General features: G+C 48.4%; 1 protein-coding gene across 1 annotated transcript in view; it reads left to right on the forward strand.

Moving 5' to 3' along the window:
• Window positions 1-499: 499 nt before the first annotated feature.
• The window catches only part of LOC138357813 (uncharacterized), a 39,794-nt gene continuing 18,077 nt past the window's right edge, over window positions 500-22,216 (forward strand). Inside the window, exons 1-3 of the mRNA XM_069314990.1 lie at window positions 500-517; window positions 1,554-1,687; window positions 4,624-4,801. Of these exons, the coding sequence (XP_069171091.1) occupies window positions 500-517; window positions 1,554-1,687; window positions 4,624-4,801 (330 nt within the window). The remainder of the gene's footprint in view (window positions 518-1,553; window positions 1,688-4,623; window positions 4,802-22,216) is intronic.

Consider the following 22,216-nt stretch of genomic DNA (forward strand, 5'->3'; position numbering starts at 1 on the left):
AGGTTCAGCCATGATGCCAAATGCAGAAAGGCCTTGTGTGCAGACTTGCGTTGCTTGCTCCGGTGAAGCCAGAGTAAGTTTCAGTACTTGGTTGTTGCGTTGGGTTGTGAATCTGTGGGCTTGAAGTATTTTAACATCCCTGTTTTTCCTCTCTATTTCTGCAATTATTTCCTCAACTGAGTGATCCATGATGATGTCATGGATCCTATGTACAAAGATGGTGCGTTGGGCTTGGAATTCGGCAGGAGGGTAGACAGTGATATTCTTCTCCCTTAGTTTGTTCATGGTGTCTGACGAAAGGAGGTCTGGGAGGTTTGCTGGGGGTACCAACAAGATGGCTCCATTCGTTATTTTGTACACATTTTTGTAGGTAATCTGGGTGGCCTCGTGAACCACCTCAAGTAGTTGGGCTGGAGTAAGAACCCGGCCAGATTCGTCTGTGAATCTGACTTTGGTCGCCATAGCTTGGTGGGCCAGGCAGCCTAATCTAATCTATACTATGGTGGGTTGGGTGAAGGTGGGTAATCTAATCTATACTATGGGTGGTTGTGAAGTGTCCAGGTAGACTAAGTGGATGGTGGGTGTTAGTTAGGCCGAGGCCTCTAACTTCTAGTTGCTAGGCAACTAGAGCTACTAGACAAGGTGGTAATTGAACCTATCGATAGCCTAAGCCTGCTACAAGGCTGTTAGTTGCCCGATCAAACCTCCGCGAGAATTTCAAGAACCCGGTTTTGGCTACTGCTCGGGAATGATCGTTTGGAATGGCGAAATACAAGAGGTAGAAACAGTTTAGAAAGACAGCCTTATTCACACCTTAATTCTATGATTAGTAGGTTATGCATTGTGTATTGTGTGTGTGTGGTGTGTTGTGTTACAGGCAGGGAGAGAATGGGGAGGAGGGGGTGGGGGAATGGGGGGGAGGGGGTGTGGGGTGAAGGATGAGGATGGGTAGTTATTTTATTAGGACATCATACTGCTGTATGCGTCTGGAGAGCTGGATTGGGACACAGTACAGTTGCCCCGGCGTGTCTTGACGCCGAGAGAGCTTGTAGCTGACTGGCAGTGAGTGAGGCTGGCTGCTACGCGGCCGGCCGGCTGTGATTGGCTGGCTGGCGCACCAATCCTGAGTGAGGCGGGCGGAGCCAACGCTCAGATTCTCCTGTAGGTGGCGGGAGCTCCTGGGAGCACGTCTGCTCACGGCGGCTGCTGGCTGTCGAGTCTTTAATCCGTTTCGTGAGCGCTTTGGCCTGGGTTCGTATCCTGGCCGTGAAGGATTTACTTGGCGCCAGTCCTTAACTGTAGCCTCTGTTCCCTCAGAAGTGAATGGGTACCTGGTTGTTAAACGATTTGGCGGGTCGTATTACAGGAGAAATTAGGATTAAGGACCTGCCCGAAACGCTACGTATGCTAGTGGCTGTACAAGAATTTAAGAACTCTTGTATATATATAAAAAAATAATAGGTGACAGGTAATATAGTGAATAGAGTAAGGTGAATTTAGGATAACAGGTTATACTGTACACTAGTTTAGTATATGTTATGTGTAACTTTCAGTTTGGGCATTATGTGGAAGAAGTAAAGCCTGTGTTGAAGGGTGAAGGACCTCCAGCCTGGGATGTGCGTGTAAGATGCCTAGAATCTGAGGAGATAACTACTAGCACTGTTGATGCAATTTTTGTCTGTAATGGGTAAGGAAATCTTATTTTCATAGATTTTTTTATTCAATAAAACCTTGTTTTGTGATATATGATTCAGTACAGTATATAAATTACCTACTTAAAATTATCTGTTAGATTAAGGACTTGCCCGAAACGCTATGTGTGCTAGTGGGTTTACAAGAATGTAAATACATCAATGATATGTTCTCTTATAAACCCAATGTATCTTCTTGTATAAAAATAAATAAATAAATAAATATAGATAATCTAGTTAAGACAGCTCTAAGATTTTCTGTTGTTCATAGACTAGTCCATATGTTTCATTTTAATACATCACCTTTTAATTGAATATATATAGTCATTATAACAGTTTACTGTACATTATAGCCATGCTGACTTGATATTGTTTTGACAAATATGGTACAGTTAGCCCCTTGATCTTTACTTGTTTGGAGAATGCAAAATAGCACATTTTGTGCAATTTTTAAAAGATCACTTTAAGTACACCTATCATCCAAAGTGCCACTGTCTGTCTGTGAGCAATTAAAAAATAATAATACAACTTTTTTGTTCTTATAAAAAATATATTTGCATGCAAAAAAATAAGGAAAATGCAATAAACACAAAAATTAAAGTCTTCTGGTTTTGTACACAAATACATTACCAGTATTGCATTGTGACCCAACAAAGTGTCCTGCATCCCTATTGTCCCATATCAGTTAACTTGGCCTCTACAAATTCAAACTCTCTGAACAAGGGTTTCCAGCTATGGATCACCCATGAGTATCGAGGACTGACTGTACTGTATTTTTAAATTTTGTGCAACACTTATATTTAACAACTCCAGCACATGCAAAGAAAAATTGATAAAGCCAGATATTGTTAAAGGTAAGGTAAATATGAGGGGTGTACCAAGCAAGTATGACCAACAATTGGAAGGGATATGAGAACAATGATCCGGGATAGGACCTAGGGGAAGGAACAGTACCCAGCCACTTGGACTTCAGGGGTTCAAACACCGACCCTGTAAGAAGTTAGGCTGTCGCTATACTGAACAGTCTAAGTGGTTGGGTGTTAAAGGACAGTGCAGTATTAGGTTTTTATTAAAGTGTATATTTATAATCTGTGCTGTGAAAACTGTACATGAATGTTTTACCTATTGGTTGAAAGCCAAGAAGGAATTTCCCATTACAGTTAAAAGCAAACTTGGCAAATTAAAATTTAAGTGCATCTGGCTCTCAGTGTGAGGCACAAGGTAACACCAGTTGAGAGGCGGGACCAAAGAGCCAGAGCTCAACCCCTGCAAGCACAAGTAGGTGAGTGCACAGGTGAGAAAGACTTCCCCAAATGCTTTGCGCATTAGTGGCTTTAAGTGATATACTTGCCTATATTTTAATCCAACAATTTGCTTGTATCCTTGTACAGTACGTATGTGCAGTGACACATTGGCTTACGAATATTTACGAAATTTTCGGTTTACGAGCCCAATATTTTTGTAAAATGTGATTCGGCTTTCGAGCTTTGCTTCAGGTAACGTAGTTTGTTGATACGCGTATGGGCGTCTAGCGCATAGTTCCTGCACAGTTGCTCGCACTTCAGTTTACCAGTACCTCCCGCTTAGTGACGATCGTGCGTGAATTTTTTGTAAAGAATTTCATTGTTTTTTAGCTTTCTGGGGTTTTGAACTTAAAAGTAATTATTATATATTACGCCATGGGTCCCAAGAAAGTCAGTGGTAAGGTTCAACCTAAGAAAACACATGTGAGGATGGCCATAGAGCAAAAACAAAGATTATTCGTAAATATGAAAATGGTACACGAGTTGTTGAACTAGCTTGGTAGTTCAACAAATCTATGATAACGATATGCACTGTAATTGCCAAGAACAGGACATTATGAGTGCTAAAGTGGTAAAAAGGTGTATTAACAATCACGAAACAAAGAGCACAAATACTCGAGGACGATGAAAAGTTTTTTATTAATTTGGATGCACAACAAGGAGTTAGCAGGTAATAGCGTTTCTGAGGCCATCATTTGTGAGAAAGCAAGGCTATTTCATGAAGACCTTTTAAAGATAACCCCTGGAACAAGTGATGCAGATAAGAAAGAGTTTAAAGCGAGCAGGGGATGATTGAGAAATTAGAAAAAGTGGCATTCACAGTGTTGTGAATGTCACAACACTGTGGCATTGGGAGGGAGGAGGCAGTACAGAATGTCCCTTCCTCAACAATAAAAAAGTGCTGTATACTATGGGAAGAAATGCAAACTTTTGTTGAAACAACTCATCCAGAGCAAGCTGTAGTAGGCCGTTGCCTTAACATTTTTAGTGACACAGTGATGCCTCACTACAGACAAGTGTTACAATGTAGGGAAAAACAAGTCTTTATGGAAAGATTTTTAGTGATAAAAACAAGCAGTGAGCCACAAGCAGGTCCTAGTGGTATGTAGGCAAAACATAGGAGAGAGAGAGAGAGTACCCCAGAGACGTCATCACTGCCTGATGTTATAATGGAAGGGAACTCCCCTTCCAAACACTAACACCTCTCCTCCTCCCCCCCGTCCTCACCGTCTTCCATATGCCAACAAGAGTCATCATTAAAGGTAAGCAATAACATGTACATACTGTAGTACTAAATATTTGGGAGAATTAGGTATGAAATCTATTTTGACGCTAATATTTTTGGGAGTATGAACGGAATATTTTAATTTACATTAGTTCTTATGGGAAAATTCGTTTCGGGGTTGCGAATTTTCGGCTTTTGAACCGTCTCTGGGAACGAATTAAATTCGTAAGCTGAGGTACCACTATATATATACGTTTTCCTAAATAAGATACTATTATTTTTTTTGACTGGCCTACAATGCATAAATGAAATGTAATTTATTGAAAGTTGTTAGAGCTGCTAAATTCTTATAACTAAAATATTTTATAACTTAAAGGTGTTTATCCATTTTGCTTTGTTTCAGACATTACTCTGTCCCACGTTTACCACAAATCAAAGACATTGAGAAGTTCAAGGGCCGCCAGAGTCATAGCCATGACTACCGGGAGCCATCTTCATACAAAGGAGCAACTCTAGTGATATTAGGGGCTGCATCATCTGGCATGGATATTGCAATAGAGCTTTCTACAGTGGCAAAAGAGGTAAATAAATTAATTCAGAATACATGGTAATGGAATATTTATTTCAATAATGCTTGTTAGATTTCACTAAAGACGACATGGGCTCACCTTAGCCCGTGCTACTTGGATCTTTTTGTTCCAAGTAGCGAATCTTAAACAACAACAACAGTTTCTTGGGTGATCCCTTCTGTGGCGTTGCAACATTTATGCCAAGGTTTCTTGATTTAAATCAAAATTTTAAAAATCTTTGATTTAGATATAAAAATCTTTCTTTTTTAAGCAAGCAAACTGTATAGAGATAGTTACCATAAGCTAAGCTTGCATGCTGTTTTTTTTTTTGTGGGGAGCCCCAGAGGCTCTTTGGAGCTATCAGGCTAATATGCGATTCATTAGACCGGGACATTAGTATATGGAGTTCTGCCTACCGGGGATCAGTAGTTAAAACATGGCCCCCTTGGAGAGGCACAGGGAGCAATGGCCCTGGAAAACCCCCCTAGCTGTTCGGGGTGGGGTGGAGGGGGGGGGGGTTAACCTTATCTGCCATTGACTGGGGTTAGGCACCCAGAAACGTAGGCATAACAAAACCGGCTCCCCCCCCCATGGTAAGAAATTTACAACTGAAAACCCGAACAGAGGCAGAATTCCCTCAATTCCCAAGAAACGAGCAAACAAGCAAATGTCATCACACCGTTGCGTTGCTCTTCTGCGCAGCTCTTTCCCCCTGGAGGGGGATAGAGGGAGCACCGGACCCACCGCGCTGGCTACTCAACCCCAGTTCGTCAGCTAATGCAAACAGGGGCGGGTGTCTTCTCTGGCCTTGCTTTCCAAGCAGTATTTGCCTTCGTGGTGTCTTCTGTGATGTTGTTGTGTGTTCCTCCTAGGTATGTTGTCCTCCTGCGCGGTTTGTTTTCTTTTTGTTTGTCTGCCTGGTGGGGGGTCTGCCTTGGTTCTTGCCCCTTGTGTACTGAGTACTCTTCCTCCTTCCGGTGGTTCCCCCTGCTAGGTCCCCGTGAGTGTACACGTCTCGGGGGTTCAGTTCTTAAAAGGTTGTTTAGTATTTGTGGGCGCCGGTTAGCAGTACCCTGCCTGGGATTACATGGGCGTGAGTCCCTTTTGGTAAAGGCTCAGGACCCTTGGAAACCCCGAGGGGGCACGTAGGTCCGATGGATGTGGCCCCAGAGTCCTCCCTCGCTTTGTGCGAGTTCGAGGGTTGCTCTGTCCCCTTGTCTCAGGGTGACTCTCACTGTTTTGCCTCCGACTGCTGCCTGTAGGGTCGGTGGCACCTTTGGCCCGGAGCCTTGCGAGTTTTGTTGCTTCTTTGTGGCTCGATTACCCAGTCTTATGCTGACTATGCAGGTGCAGGCAGCACGGGCGTTGCAAGTTTCGGTGGTGCAATGCGCTAGGTTATTTGCTCCCTGGGAGCCCCGGGGCTGCCCCGTTTTGCTTGGTGTGACGGGGCTTTGGGGGTGTGGGACGCTTCGGTTTTTTCCTTCCGCGCCCCCTTGTCTTTTCCCTGTTATAGTTACCCCCCCCCTCCCCCTTTCTTCCTGCATCCGGATCCATACCGTTTGTGGGTTCGGGGTCGGGGCGGGGCTTCGCTGGTCTTGAGACTCGGGCGGTCTCGGGGATTTCTCCCTTCCGGGGTAGCGACGGAGGCATTCGAGCCTGTTCCTCCAGCCGTGTTGTATGAGTCTACCAGTGGGCTCCCTTCCTTAGTACTGGGGGAGAAGATGTCTCCCGTCACCCAGGGTGCAGTCGCACCTACACAGATCTCCAGTATCAGCTGTTGATACTGGTAATGGCTCAAAAGGGCCACCACTTACGGGCTATTCATGCCCGTGTCACCTTTTGGGTGGCTTAATCTTCATCAATCAATCAATCTTAGTACTGGTCCGGTTGCCCGGACCTCGGCCCTGGGACCTGCCTTGTGGGTTCCCAGGGCTGGCTGACGTTTGGACCCCGCTGGGGTTTTTCTACGCTTTGGTCAGGGCTTGCCGTTACGAGAAGAGAGGTTTTTCTCCCCCCCCCCTCTCTGGACATGTTTTTGGGGGTCAGGCCCTCCCCAGGATCGGTTCCTTGTCCCTTGGATCCGTCAGGTCCGTGCTGTCGGTAGGTACGTTTCTCCACCCTTCTTCTTGGGACGGGCCTTCAGTCATGTCCCCCTCGGGGTTCTGCGTGACTTTTGGTCTCGGGTGCAACTTTGCCTTCTGTGCCTTCGTGCTTCACGCTTGCTTCTTTTTTCTTGAAGGATCGGGAAGGTTTTGCTTCTTCCCGTATTCTTGGAACGTCTGTCGTCTTCCGGTCCCTTCTGGGGCTTGTTGGTCCTTCTCCAAGCTTCGCAGTTTTCGGCCCTGTTTCGTTCTTTGTGTCTTGTGTTTTTTTTAAATAAATAAATGTTTATTCAGGTAAGGTACATACATATAAGAGGTTTTACAAAAATTGATAGATTTATAGATAGAGCTAGTACATACAATGCCTAAAGCCACTATTACGCAAAGCGTTTCGGGCAGGAAAAACATTAAAGACTAAAACTTAATACTAATTGAGATTAAAGTATAAAATGTGTTGAGAACAATTAAAAATAAAAATAAAAAAATAAAAAAGGGGGGAACATGGCAGAAAAAGCAGCACAAATACAATTAGGTCGACAAACAGATTTGTTTAAAAAAACAGACATGGGTTGACAATATAGGGGGTAAGGTAGATTACAGGGAATTTATAGGTAGTGCTTAGTTTTTATCTTAAACTGGTTGAAAGAGGTACAGTCTTTAACATGATTGGGAAGGTCATTCCACATTTCTGGGTCCCTTGATTTGTAGAGCTTTTGTAGTTTGATTAAGCCGTACTCTTGGAATATCAAAACTGTATTTGTTTCTGGTGTGGTGCTCATGGGTTTTGTTACAACCTTCAATGAAGCTTTTGAGGTCAGGATTGGCAATATAGGGGCACTCCGTGCACTGTCCTGCACTGCACAGGGTTGCCAGATTGGGCTCCTTAATGTATCCCGGTTGGGCTCTTTGTAGCCCAAATGGGATGCTGTGCTATGTTTCTTTTCGCTCCTTCCTGCTCTTTTCGACTACGGTTGGCGGCTGCCTTGTGTACTCTCATACGGGATTCGGTCGTTAACAACACTATTTTGTCTATTTTTCTAGTCACATTCACGGTTTCTTTCTTCAGCTCGCGACTTCTGGCATCACTGCTGCGCATGCGCCGTGGTTGTTTTTTATTCGGGTGGTGTGCTGGGGTTTTGCGTCCCCTTTCTCTTGGGTACTTCGCCTCTTGCTCCTCTCCATTCTCCAGTCCGTGCCCTGTAGCTCCTGGGGGTGTTCTGGATTGCTGCTATGGGGAGGACGCTGGGTTTTCCCTGCATATGGGTGTCGGGCTCCTCCTTCGCCTCTACCCTGTTTTTCTCCTGCATATGCGGCTCTGCCTTCTTCCACTGGCGGTGCTCCCGGAATCTTCTCGGCTATTATATATCATGATACGTTCGTGTCTACGTTCTGCAAGTGAGTTTATGCGGTCTGGCTTCTCTTTCGGCCAGACGCTGGTTGGTGATTTTGGATACGAACATCAGAACACAGGTGACTGCAGCAGGCCTCTTGGGCCATACGAGGCAGCTCCAATTTATACGCATCCAGTCCCACTGTTATGCATGTCCAGCCCACGCTTGAGTCCAGATAGGGGCCCTACCTCCACCAGCTTGCAAGGTACATTGGTGGGGGTATATGTTATGGGGTCAGTGTTCCTGTCTGGATGTTTTGAGATGGCATTTTGCTGCAGTTTTCCTGCTGTGGATGCATGTTTGGGATTTGTTGTGGATTTTGTTTGGCCCTTTCGTGCTTCTTCCTGGGGTCTTACGTGTTCATCTGGGTTGATGGTTGCAAAGGGGGTCGTGGCCCCGTTTTTTGTGGTCTTATCTGGGTCACTTTTTCCTTGCACGTCTTGTAGTGCCTGGCTTAGCCCTTCCATGTACATTGGATTCTCTGTACGGCACTTACCTAGTTGCCCTTTCCTAGTTGTTTGCGGGAGTTGAGCTCTGGCTTTTTAGTCCCGCTTCTTACCTGTCATTCGCTCATGTGCAGGTCCCTGGGCCTGCTGGGCTCTATCATATCTGCGCTTGAAGCTGTGTGTGGTGTCATTCTTCGCCACATCGCTTCCTCATGCGTTCCGCTTTTCTACTACTGACACTGCAATGCTTCTTTCCCATGTCTCTCTGGCTCGTTGGGCTTTCATTCTACCGGTGTCCCACAGGTGCGTGTGCCCCTGGGGTCCCGTAGTTGGTCTTTCTCTACCTTATCACTTCCATTCGGACGTGTCACACATCTATGTTGTTGGCGTGGCTTGTCGGGACGTGACCAGCGGTTCTGTGTGTTGTTGGTCGTGTCCCTTCCATTCCCGTTTTGCTACTTGCCTTTTCGTTCCTTATCTTCCTTCTACGTTCTTGTCCCTGGCCGTTGGTGCTGGGGTTTTTCTTCTGGTCTTTTCTTGTGTTTTTCCGTTTTCTCCATTTATCCCATACATAAAATATTGGAAAAATATATTAAAAACTAAATGGGTAGAACACCTGGAGAGAAATAATATAATATCAGACAGACAGTATGGTTTTCGATCTGGAAGATCCTGTGTATCGAATTTACTCAGTTTCTATGATAGAGCCACAGAGATTTTACAGGAAAGAGATGGCGGGGTTGACTGCATCTATCTGGACCTAAAAAAGACTTTCGACAGAGTTCCACAAAAGAGGTTGTTCTGGACACTGGAAAATATTGGAGGGGTGACAGGTAAGCTTCTAGCACTGTATAAACATCAGAGGACCACGGTTGTTCAATACCCTCCCAGCGAGCATGAGAAATATTGCCGAAACAACCGTGGACATTGTTGGGGTTTCACCTCTCTATTATTCTCTACCCTTACTCTGGGGTGAGCAATAGTTATGCTCAAGGTCACTCACCGTAGCCCTGCGGGTCTTCACTCGATCCTCACGGCGCCACTGCACGCCAGGAGAGTCTCCCAGTCAATCTAAACGGCCTCTAATTAAGAAAGAGTGAGAACACGACTCGTGCACTTGACTGTCGTGTGCCCTCCCCAACAATCGGACTGGTGGAATTAGTGGTAGCCTTGGCAAGGTCACACTCAAAAGATCAGGAATCAGGCAGGTACTTATTGTTATCACTCTATGCTTTCAGTGTAATATAGCCACAAGATCAATGGAGGGAATGATAAAAACACAAAGGTGATTTTGTATTTTACTTAAAAGGCATGAAACAAGTCTCAAGGCCAAACAATAACAAATAAATCAACTGATCCTGACGCGGCCGGTAATTCCCACGAATAGCATGCGATCACTAGGTGGCAACACCTCCCCCCCCCTCATCAAGTGTCAAGAACAGCTGATCGCCTGGCCTCTCCGCGCGAAAGCTTTGCTTGTTTCCTAGATTCACGCGCGCTGTTTCTTTAAATTCTCCAATATTACTAGAAACTCGCACACTCGATATTGGCACAAATAAACCGTATTACTCAGTTACACTGTACTCAGGCTCAAACAGTCTTTTCTACAATCAATGCTATAATGACTCACTGTAATGGCCTTACACTGTTATTCATCCAACAATATATTATGAAATATTAACACTGGAGTTTTCAGTACTTTCTCTCGTGGGCGATAACGCAATAATTCACTGTACTCACAAACGACTTATCACTGCATGAACATAGCATATATAATGTTGATACATCAAATATCAATACATGGAAAATAAATGATTTCTGGGCACACAGCCTAACTTTCAAATACTGGCATAATATTATATATAATTTACCACTATATGTTCATACCAAAATCTATAGAAAGATATACACAACACAGTAAATTTATCACTTGTTCCTGGTGCCTGTACACACCAATAATCAACATGAATATTACAAGTACTCTTGATAGTACTGTCTAGCACACTGGTGCTTTATCGTGACATGGGTGAGACTTGCTCACGACATATAAAATCCTCAGGCTAGATAATATAGCCGAATAACATAGCTAACGAAAGGGGAATGGGGAGGGAACTAGAAACACCTACTTCACCCTATCCTCCGATGAGAGTCGAGATGTAGCTCCTGGTCCTCGTGTCGGGAGCGCCCCCACACACACGTCGTCGTGTCCTACCAGAGCCTCTCGTCGTCCCACCGTTTAGCGCGTCGTCTCCATGCCTCCTCACTGCAGGTCCGTCCTCCTTCTTAACTTCTTGAAGGTTGGAGTCGGTCTCCTGGCCGTCGTCTTCTCCCAGCAACGGCTGTCGCCTACGTCTCAGCTACAGTCGTCCGGTTTCCCCAAATAGTCCTCTCTTCCTCAGCTACCCAGTGGCTCTGTCTGCCACTACGCTGTCACGAACTGGTGAATTGCCACAGACGTCACATACGTCACTGCACGGCTTCACTGCTTCTTGCACAGCACCTGACTGGAGCACTTGTTGCTCAAATAACCGTCAATTCCCTCTTCTGGTTCAACACATGAACTAGGGAAGACTTCTCAGAGTACTGGCGGACTTCAGGTGACGCGTAAATCCACGGGAGCGGGAAACAACTGTCCAACATACAGGACCAACCGTCGCACGTCCGACCTCTATGACGTGTCGTGTCTGACTGATGGCGCCAGAGTGGCGCGCGGCCTGGACCCCCTTCCTTCGTGACGTCACTTTCGCTACGGGAAGTTTTCATTGGCTCCCGGTGCCACATTGCTGTCGGTGACCAATCCGGTGCCACTGACGTCACACGGTTTTGGCGGGAGATCAGGCAGGCAAGCACCATCTTGGCTCCCTAAAGGGCCTATACCACAGGCCAAAATATTGCTATTTCACAAATTTCTCGGCTCTCCGAGAACACTTCACTCTCTCCCATATATCAAATTGTAGCCTGCAACGTAGAGAACGCTTGGGAAAAGTAGACATGACTCTTACTGCAGGCGTGGGAGAATTATAAGGTGGGGGGGAACTCCGTCACATACCCCTCCCCTTAAAATAAGAGTCATGTCTCGTTAGTGTATGTGGGATAGGGCGTCCGCTACTACGTCGTCCTTCCCCTTGATGTGCTTGACCTTGATCCTTGTCAGACTCTCAGTGCTGGTGAGACTGGTGCCGTCCGCCCTGGACCACTTTTCTTCCTCCTCCGGGAATTCTCGGTCCCCCTGTACACACAGACCCGTCTTCCGCTGGGTTTCTCCGGTACTCGTTCCGTCCTGCCTGGCGGCTCTTCCTTCCGCAGTGAAGAAAGGTCTCAGGCGGTCTGCGTGACACACCTGTTTCTTTCGGGGTCCATCCGGCTTCCCAATCTCGTACGACACTGGACCCAACCGTCGCAGCACTTGGTATGGTCCCTTGAACCGCGACCTGGTCACCTTACCTTTACCTGGAAGCACAACCATTACTTGGGATCCGGCCTGAAAATCCCTCTGCGCAGCTCTCCTGTCGTACCACTCCGACATCTTACGCTGCGCCTCCTTCAGGTGTTTCCCAGCCAGTTCCTTCGCTCTAGTGAGACGTTCTTTAAACTTCTGGACATATTCGTTCACCGTTCCCACGGTCGCTCCTGGTGTCCATCGTTCCTTCAGCATGGATAGCAAGGTATATATAATATAGATAAATGGAAAGTAAGCCTTCTCAGGACCCACACGTCCTCCTTCGGCCTCACTAACCAATTCGGGGCACTCCTCCTGCTGTAACTCTCCGAGACGAGTGCGGTTTACCCCTGGAGAACCGGTGAGTGTCACCTGCAACTCACCATTCGGGCTACTTTCGCCCTCCACTCGTTCTCTGGGTCCTACGCAGAGGTGATCTGTTCCCAGGCTGTCAGTCGACTCCTCAGCCCCATCAGATCCACAACCTCCTGGTTCTTCGCGTTGTCTCGGTATCACCGTACAAACTGGGATCGCCACCGGTGCGATTCCCTTCTCGTCCCCACAGACGTTCAACTCTCCGCCTGTCTTCTTGTATTGTTCTATGTACTCTTCGCCCTTCACGAGATGCGGAAGGACATATCCTCCACACGCGTCATTCCCCAAGATGACCTGCGCCTCCATCTTGGGCATTGATGTACAGACTCCCACCACAAGGGTCTGGCAGCCATAATCGGAATCCAAAGTTACCTGGTGTAGGGGCACACTCACCGGGCCTCCCACAGTGGTCACACTTGCCACCCCCACACTGGTACTTTCGTAACCCTCGGGAAACAGGGTCTCACTTACCAGGGTAAAATCGGCCCCGGTGTCTCTTAAGATCTTCACGGGGATGGGGTCTGCGTCCCCCATCCTTACGGTTCCTTGACACACGAATGGGTGAACCTTCTTCTCCCCACTCAGCACGGGATCATCCCGCACTCTCTCGGCCCTCTGGTCCTCGAACATCACTAAAGCAATGTGTCCCCACTGCTTAGGGCGTCTGCATTCCCGCGCGACGTGTCCGGGTATTCCGCAGTTGTAGCAGCGGCCCCTCGGCGGAGACCATCCGCCACCGCCCGCCTTAGCACTGCCTCCAGAGGCCGTCGCACCCTGTGTCTTTCCCGCACCGCTCGTTGTTTCCTTCGTTGCAGTAACAACTCCCGAGCTTTCAGCTTGGCTCTCCTCTATCGGCTCTACAACACCTTTTGTTCCTCGGGTGTTCCAACTTGAGAGGTGGGATTTGGGAGAACTCGCTCCTGTCCTCCATCCATCCGTCCTTCTATAGCTCCTATCATTTCCGACGTATGCGGGTGGTCGGTGCTGTCCCTCTCGGCGTGGGCGTAGGGCTTCTTCTAACATGTCGGCTCGGTCGGCTGTGGCCCTCAGGTTCTTTATGTCCGCCTCCTTTATCCTCATCCTGATCTCGGGTGGGAGCACGGACATAAACTTTTCCATGACCATTAGTTCCTTGATTTCTTCGGCCGACCCCGCTTCTTCAGAGTCCATCCACTTAAGGAACTTTCTTTCCATGTCCCTCGCCGTCTCCGCATACGATTTTCCTGGTGACCGGGTACATTCTCTAAACCTCTTCCGGTAACACTCCGGCGTGAGCTTGAAGGAACGGAGCACAGCTCGTTTTACCGCATCGTAGTTAGTGCATTCTTGGAAGTCGAGCATAGTGAAGGCTTGGCGAGCTTCACCTGTGAGCCTCCCTTGGACCAACTCCGCCCACTCCGCCCTCGGCCACCTCTTCATAGCAGCAACTCTCTCAAAGGGATCGAAGAAACTTTCGGCTTCACTAGGCACAAAGACCGGCAGGTCTCGTTCCCTCACTCGTCGGTTTTCCTGTGGCGGCGGAGCAGGTATACAGAGTCCTAATTCAGCTCGCCTCAGCTCTACCTCCTTGTTGGCTTCTATTTCCCTTTGTCTCAGCCTAACTTCTCGCTCGTGTTCTTCCCTGCGTAGTTGTGCTTCTCGCTCTTGTTCTTCTCGGCGTAGCTGTGCTTCTCGCTCTTCCTTACGCTGTTGTGCTTCTCGCTCTTCTTTGCGCTGTTGTGCTTCTGCTTCTCGCTCTTGCTCTTCCCGGCGCAGTTGTGCTTCTCGCTCCTCACGCTTTATCTGTGCTTCTCGCTCCTCACGCTTCATCTGTGCTTCTCGCTCCTCACGCTTCATCTGTGCTTCTCGCTCCTCACGCTTCATCTGTGCTTCTCGCTCTTGCTCTTCTTTGCGCTGTTGTGCTTCTCGCTCTTCTTTGCGCTGTTGTGCTTCTTCTCTCCTCAGCTGCGCTTCTGCTTCTCGCTCTTCCTTGCGCTGCTGTGCCTCTTCTCTCCTCAGCTGCGCTTCTCGCTCTTCTCTGCGCTGCTGTGCTTCTAGCTGCAGCTTCATTATTTCCAGCTTTATGCTGTGCCTGCTGCCGCTGGATCCCCTGCTGCTTCCACCAATACTCAGGTGTTCACCCTCACTGGCAGGTGTTTGGGGCCGTTCCTCCCCCAAAGCTTCGTCTCGAGCCCTGAGCTGAGCTATTATCTCTAGTCTTCTTTCACCAACTCTGGCCGATTTCAGCTTTATTCCAAAATGATCCACTATAGCCTGTAATTGTGCCTTGGTGCACTCTTCCAACACCTGTTCGTCTCTAGAGTCAATAAACCTCGTCACTTTATCATCCTCCATCTTGTGCTATGAGTGATAATCTGCACCTGATCTCTAACACCACTGCCAAGTACCACCACTGCAACCTTTACTCCGATCGAGATCCTGGCAAGGTCGCCAATGTTGGGGTTTCACCTCTCTATTATTCTCTACCCTTACTCTGGGGTGAGCAATAGTTATGCTCAAGGTCACTCACCGTAGCCCTGCGGGTCTTCACTCGATCCTCACGGCGCCACTGCACGCCAGGAGAGTCTCCCAGTCAATCTTAACGGCCTCTAATTAAGAAAGAGTGAGAACACGACTCGTGCACTTGACTGTCGTGTGCCCTCCCCAACAATCGGGCTCTACGGTTAACCACAAGGTCGCCAACTGGTGTTTTAGGTGGCCAGTAACACCATCAGTGGACTGGTGGAATTAGTGGTAGCCTTGGCAAGGTCACACTCAAAAGATCAGGAATCAGGCAGGTACTTATTGTTATCACTCTATGCTTTCAGTGTAATATAGCCACAAGATCAATGGAGGGAATGATAAAAACACAAAGGTGATTTTGTATTTTACTTAAAAGGCATGAAAGATGTCACAAGGCCAAACAATAACAAATAAATCAACTGATCCTGACGCGGCCGGTAATTCCCACGAATAGCATGCGATCACTAGGTGGCAACACCTCCCCCCCCCCTCATCAAGTGTCAAGAACAGCTGATCGCCTGGCCTCTCCGTGCAAAAGCTTTGCTTGTTTCCTAGATTCACGCGCGCTGTTTCTTTAAATTCTCCAATATTACTAGAAACTCGCACACTCGATATTGGCACAAATAAACCGTATTACTCAGTTACACTGTACTCAGGCTCAAACAGTCTTTTCTACAATCAATGCTATAATGACTCACTGTAATGGCCTTACACTGTTATTCATCCAACAATATATTATGAAATATTAACACTGGAGTTTTCAGTACTTTCTCTCGTGGGCGATAACGCAATAATTCACTGTACTCACAAACGACTTATCACTGCATGAACATAGCATATATAATGTAGATACATCAAATATCAATACATGGAAAATAAATGATTTCTGGGCACACAGCCTAACTTTCAAATACTGGCATAATATTATATATAATTTACCACTATATGTTCATACCAAAATCTATAGAAAGATATACACAACACAGTAAATTTATCACTTGTTCCTGGTGCCTGTACACACCAATAATCAACATGAATATTACAAGTACTCTTGATAGTACTGTCTAGCACACTGGTGCTTTATCGTGACATGGGTGAGACTTGCTCACGACATATAAAATCCTCAGGCTAGATAATATAGCCGAATAACATAGCTAACTAAAGGGGAAAGGGGAGGGAACTAGAAACACCTACTTCACCCTATCCTCCGATGAGAGTCGAGATGTAGCTCCTGGTCCTCGTGTCGGGAGCGCCCCCACACACACGTCGTCGTGTCCTACCAGAGCCTCTCGTCGTCCCACCGTTTAGCGCGTCGTCTTCGTGCCTCCTCACTGCAGGTCCGTCCTCCTTCTTAACTTCTTGAAGGTTGGAGTCGGTCTCCTGGCCGTCGTCTTCTCCCAGCAACGGCTGTCGCCTACGTCTCAGCTACAGTCGTCCGGTTTCCCCAAATAGTCCTCTCTTCCTCAGCTACCCAGTGGCTCTGTCTGCCACTACGCTGTCACGAACTGGTGAATTGCCACAGACGTCACATACGTCACTGCACGGCTTCACTGCTTCTTGCACAGCACCTGACTGGAGCACTTGTTGCTCAAATAACCGTCAATTCCCTCTTCTGGTTCAACACATGAACTAGGGAAGACTTCTCAGAGTACTGGCGGACTTCAGGTGACGCGTAAATCCACGGGAGCGGGAAACAACTGTCCAACATACAGGACCAACCGTCGCACGTCCGACCTCTATGACGTGTCGTGTCTGACTGATGGCGCCAGAGTGGCGCGCGGCCTGGACCCCCTTCCTTCGTGACGTCACTTTCGCTACGGGAAGTTTTCATTGGCTCCCGGTGCCACATTGCTGTCGGTGACCAATCCGGTGCCACTGACGTCACACGGTTTTGGCGGGAGATCAGGCAGGCAAGCGCCATCTTGGCTCCCTAAAGGGCCTATACCACAGGCCAAAATATTGCTATTTCACAAATTTCTCGGCTCTCCGAGAACACTTCACTCTCTCCCATATATCAAATTGTAGCCTGCAACGTAGAGAACGCTTGGGAAAAGTAGACATGACTCTTACTGCAGGCGTGGGAGAATTATAAGGGGGGGGGGGGGGGAACTCCGTCACATACCCCTCCCCTTAAAATAAGAGTCATGTCTCGTTAGTGTATGTGGGATAGGGCGTCCGCTACTACGTCGTCCTTCCCCTTGATGTGCTTGACCTTGATCCTTGTCAGACTCTCAGTGCTGGTGAGACTGGTGCCGTCCGCCCTGGACCACTTTTCTTCCTCCTCCGGGAATTCTCGGTCCCCCTGTACACACAGACCCGTCTTCCGCTGGGTTTCTCCGGTACTCGTTCCGTCCTGCCTGGCGGCTCTTCCTTCCACAGTGAAGAAAGGTCTCAGGCGGTCTGCGTGACACACCTGTTTCTTTCGGGGTCCATCCGGCTTCCCAATCTCGTACGACACTGGACCCAACCGTCGCAGCACTTGGTATGGTCCCTTGAACCGCGACCTGGTCACCTTACCTTTACCTGGAAGCACAACCATTACTTGGGATCCGGCCTGAAAATCCCTCTGCGCAGCTCTCCTGTCGTACCACTCCGACATCTTACGCTGCGCCTCCTTCAGGTGTTTCCCAGCCAGTTCCTTCGCTCTAGTGAGACGTTCTTTAAACTTCTGGACATATTCGTTCACCGTTCCCACGGTCGCTCCTGGTGTCCATCGTTCCTTCAGCATGGATAGCAAGGTATATATAATATAGATAAATGGAAAGTAAGCCTTCTCAGGACCCACACGTCCTCCTTCGGCCTCACTAACCAATTCGGGGCACTCCTCCTGCTGTAACTCTCCGAGACGAGTGCGGTTTACCCCTGGAGAACCGGTGAGTGTCACCTGCAACTCACCATTCGGGCTACTTTCGCCCTCCACTCGTTCTCTGGGTCCTACGCAGAGGTGATCTGTTCCCAGGCTGTCAGTCGACTCCTCAGCCCCATCAGATCCACAACCTCCTGGTTCTTCGCGTTGTCTCGGTATCACCGTACAAACTGGGATCGCCACCGGTGCGATTCCCTTCTCGTCCCCACAGACGTTCAACTCTCCGCCTGTCTTCTTGTATTGTTCTATGTACTCTTCGCCCTTCACGAGATGCGGAAGGACATATCCTCCACACGCGTCATTCCCCAAGATGACCTGCGCCTCCATCTTGGGCATTGATGTACAGACTCCCACCACAAGGGTCTGGCAGCCATAATCGGAATCCAAAGTTACCTGGTGTAGGGGCACACTCACCGGGCCTCCCACAGTGGTCACACTTGCCACCCCCACACTGGTACTTTCGTAACCCTCGGGGAACAGGGTCTCACTTACCAGGGTAAAATCGGCCCCGGTGTCTCTTAAGATCTTCACGGGGATGGGGTCTGCGTCCCCCATCCTTACGGTTCCTTGACACACGAATGGGTGAACCTTCTTCTCCCCACTCAGCACGGGATCATCCCGCACTCTCTCGGCCCTCTGGTCCTCGAACATCACTAAAGCAATGTGTCCCCACTGCTTAGGGCGTCTGCATTCCCGCGCGACGTGTCCGGGTATTCCGCAGTTGTAGCAGCGGCCCCTCGGCGGAGACCATCCGCCACCGCCCGCCTTAGCACTGCCTCCAGAGGCCGTCGCACCCTGTGTCTTTCCCGCACCGCTCGTTGTTTCCTTCGTTGCAGTAACAACTCCCGAGCTTTCAGCTTGGCTCTCCTCTATCGGCTCTACAACACCTTTTGTTCCTCGGGTGTTCCAACTTGAGAGGTGGGATTTGGGAGAACTCGCTCCTGTCCTCCATCCATCCGTCCTTCTATAGCTCCTATCATTTCCGACGTATGCGGGTGGTCGGTGCTGTCCCTCTCGGCGTGGGCGTAGGGCTTCTTCTAACATGTCGGCTCGGTCGGCTGTGGCCCTCAGGTTCTTTATGTCCGCCTCCTTTATCCTCATCCTGATCTCGGGTGGGAGCACGGACATAAACTTTTCCATGACCATTAGTTCCTTGATTTCTTCGGCCGACCCCGCTTCTTCAGAGTCCATCCACTTAAGGAACTTTCTTTCCATGTCCCTCGCCGTCTCCGCATACGATTTTCCTGGTGACCGGGTACATTCTCTAAACCTCTTCCGGTAACACTCCGGCGTGAGCTTGAAGGAACGGAGCACAGCTCGTTTTACCGCATCGTAGTTAGTGCATTCTTGGAAGTCGAGCATAGTGAAGGCTTGGCGAGCTTCACCTGTGAGCCTCCCTTGGACCAACTCCGCCCACTCCGCCCTCGGCCACCTCTTCATAGCAGCAACTCTCTCAAAGGGATCGAAGAAACTTTCGGCTTCACTAGGCACAAAGACCGGCAGGTCTCGTTCCCTCACTCGTCGGTTTTCCTGTGGCGGCGGAGCAGGTATACAGAGTCCTAATTCAGCTCGCCTCAGCTCTACCTCCTTGTTGGCTTCTATTTCCCTTTGTCTCAGCCTAACTTCTCGCTCGTGTTCTTCCCTGCGTAGTTGTGCTTCTCGCTCTTGTTCTTCTCGGCGTAGCTGTGCTTCTCGCTCTTCCTTACGCTGTTGTGCTTCTCGCTCTTCTTTGCGCTGTTGTGCTTCTGCTTCTCGCTCTTGCTCTTCCCGGCGCAGTTGTGCTTCTCGCTCCTCACGCTTTATCTGTGCTTCTCGCTCCTCACGCTTCATCTGTGCTTCTCGCTCCTCACGCTTCATCTGTGCTTCTCGCTCCTCACGCTTCATCTGTGCTTCTCGCTCTTGCTCTTCTTTGCGCTGTTGTGCTTCTCGCTCTTCTTTGCGCTGTTGTGCTTCTTCTCTCCTCAGCTGCGCTTCTGCTTCTCGCTCTTCCTTGCGCTGCTGTGCCTCTTCTCTCCTCAGCTGCGCTTCTCGCTCTTCTCTGCGCTGCTGTGCTTCTAGCTGCAGCTTCATTATTTCCAGCTTTATGCTGTGCCTGCTGCCGCTGGATCCCCTGCTGCTTCCACCAATACTCAGGTGTTCACCCTCACTGGCAGGTGTTTGGGGCCGTTCCTCCCCCAAAGCTTCGTCTCGAGCCCTGAGCTGAGCTATTATCTCTAGTCTTCTTTCACCAACTCTGGCCGATTTCAGCTTTATTCCAAAATGATCCACTATAGCCTGTAATTGTGCCTTGGTGCACTCTTCCAACACCTGTTCGTCTCTAGAGTCAATAAACCTCGTCACTTTATCATCCTCCATCTTGTGCTATGAGTGATAATCTGCACCTGATCTCTAACACCACTGCCAAGTACCACCACTGCAACCTTTACTCCGATCGAGATCCTGGCAAGGTCGCCAATGTTGGGGTTTCACCTCTCTATTATTCTCTACCCTTACTCTGGGGTGAGCAATAGTTATGCTCAAGGTCACTCACCGTAGCCCTGCGGGTCTTCACTCGATCCTCACGGCGCCACTGCACGCCAGGAGAGTCTCCCAGTCAATCTTAACGGCCTCTAATTAAGAAAGAGTGAGAACACGACTCGTGCACTTGACTGTCGTGTGCCCTCCCCAACAATCGGGCTCTACGGTTAACCACAAGGTCGCCAACTGGTGTTTTAGGTGGCCAGTAACACCATCAGTGGACTGGTGGAATTAGTGGTAGCCTTGGCAAGGTCACACTCAAAAGATCAGGAATCAGGCAGGTACTTATTGTTATCACTCTATGCTTTCAGTGTAATATAGCCACAAGATCAATGGAGGGAATGATAAAAACACAAAGGTGATTTTGTATTTTACTTAAAAGGCATGAAAGATGTCACAAGGCCAAACAATAACAAATAAATCAACTGATCCTGACGCGGCCGGTAATTCCCACGAATAGCATGCGATCACTAGGTGGCAACACCTCCCCCCCCCTCATCAAGTGTCAAGAACAGCTGATCGCCTGGCCTCTCCGTGCGAAAGCTTTGCTTGTTTCCTAGATTCACGCGCGCTGTTTCTTTAAATTCTCCAATATTACTAGAAACTCGCACACTCGATATTGGCACAAATAAACCGTATTACTCAGTTACACTGTACTCAGGCTCAAACAGTCTTTTCTACAATCAATGCTATAATGACTCACTGTAATGGCCTTACACTGTTATTCATCCAACAATATATTATGAAATATTAACACTGGAGTTTTCAGTACTTTCTCTCGTGGGCGATAACGCAATAATTCACTGTACTCACAAACGACTTATCACTGCATGAACATAGCATATATAATGTAGATACATCAAATATCAATACATGGAAAATAAATGATTTCTGGGCACACAGCCTAACTTTCAAATACTGGCATAATATTATATATAATTTACCACTATATGTTCATACCAAAATCTATAGAAAGATATACACAACACAGTAAATTTATCACTTGTTCCTGGTGCCTGTACACACCAATAATCAACATGAATATTACAAGTACTCTTGATAGTACTGTCTAGCACACTGGTGCTTTATCGTGACATGGGTGAGACTTGCTCACGACATATAAAATCCTCAGGCTAGATAATATAGCCGAATAACATAGCTAACTAAAGGGGAATGGGGAGGGAACTAGAAACACCTACTTCACCCTATCCTCCGATGAGAGTCGAGATGTAGCTCCTGGTCCTCGTGTCGGGAGCGCCCCCACACACACGTCGTCGTGTCCTACCAGAGCCTCTCGTCGTCCCACCGTTTAGCGCGTCGTCTTCGTGCCTCCTCACTGCAGGTCCGTCCTCCTTCTTAACTTCTTGAAGGTTGGAGTCGGTCTCCTGGCCGTCGTCTTCTCCCAGCAACGGCTGTCGCCTACGTCTCAGCTACAGTCGTCCGGTTTCCCCAAATAGTCCTCTCTTCCTCAGCTACCCAGTGGCTCTGTCTGCCACTACGCTGTCACGAACTGGTGAATTGCCACAGACGTCACATACGTCACTGCACGGCTTCACTGCTTCTTGCACAGCACCTGACTGGAGCACTTGTTGCTCAAATAACCGTCAATTCCCTCTTCTGGTTCAACACATGAACTAGGGAAGACTTCTCAGAGTACTGGCGGACTTCAGGTGACGCGTAAATCCACGGGAGCAGGAAACAACTGTCCAACATACAAGACCAACCGTCGCACGTCCGACCTCTATGACGTGTCGCGTCTGACTGATGGCGCCAGAGTGGCGCGCGGCCT

This window comes from Procambarus clarkii, chromosome 80 (genome assembly GCF_040958095.1).
Source record: "Procambarus clarkii isolate CNS0578487 chromosome 80, FALCON_Pclarkii_2.0, whole genome shotgun sequence".
Taxonomy (NCBI): domain Eukaryota; kingdom Metazoa; phylum Arthropoda; class Malacostraca; order Decapoda; family Cambaridae; genus Procambarus; species Procambarus clarkii.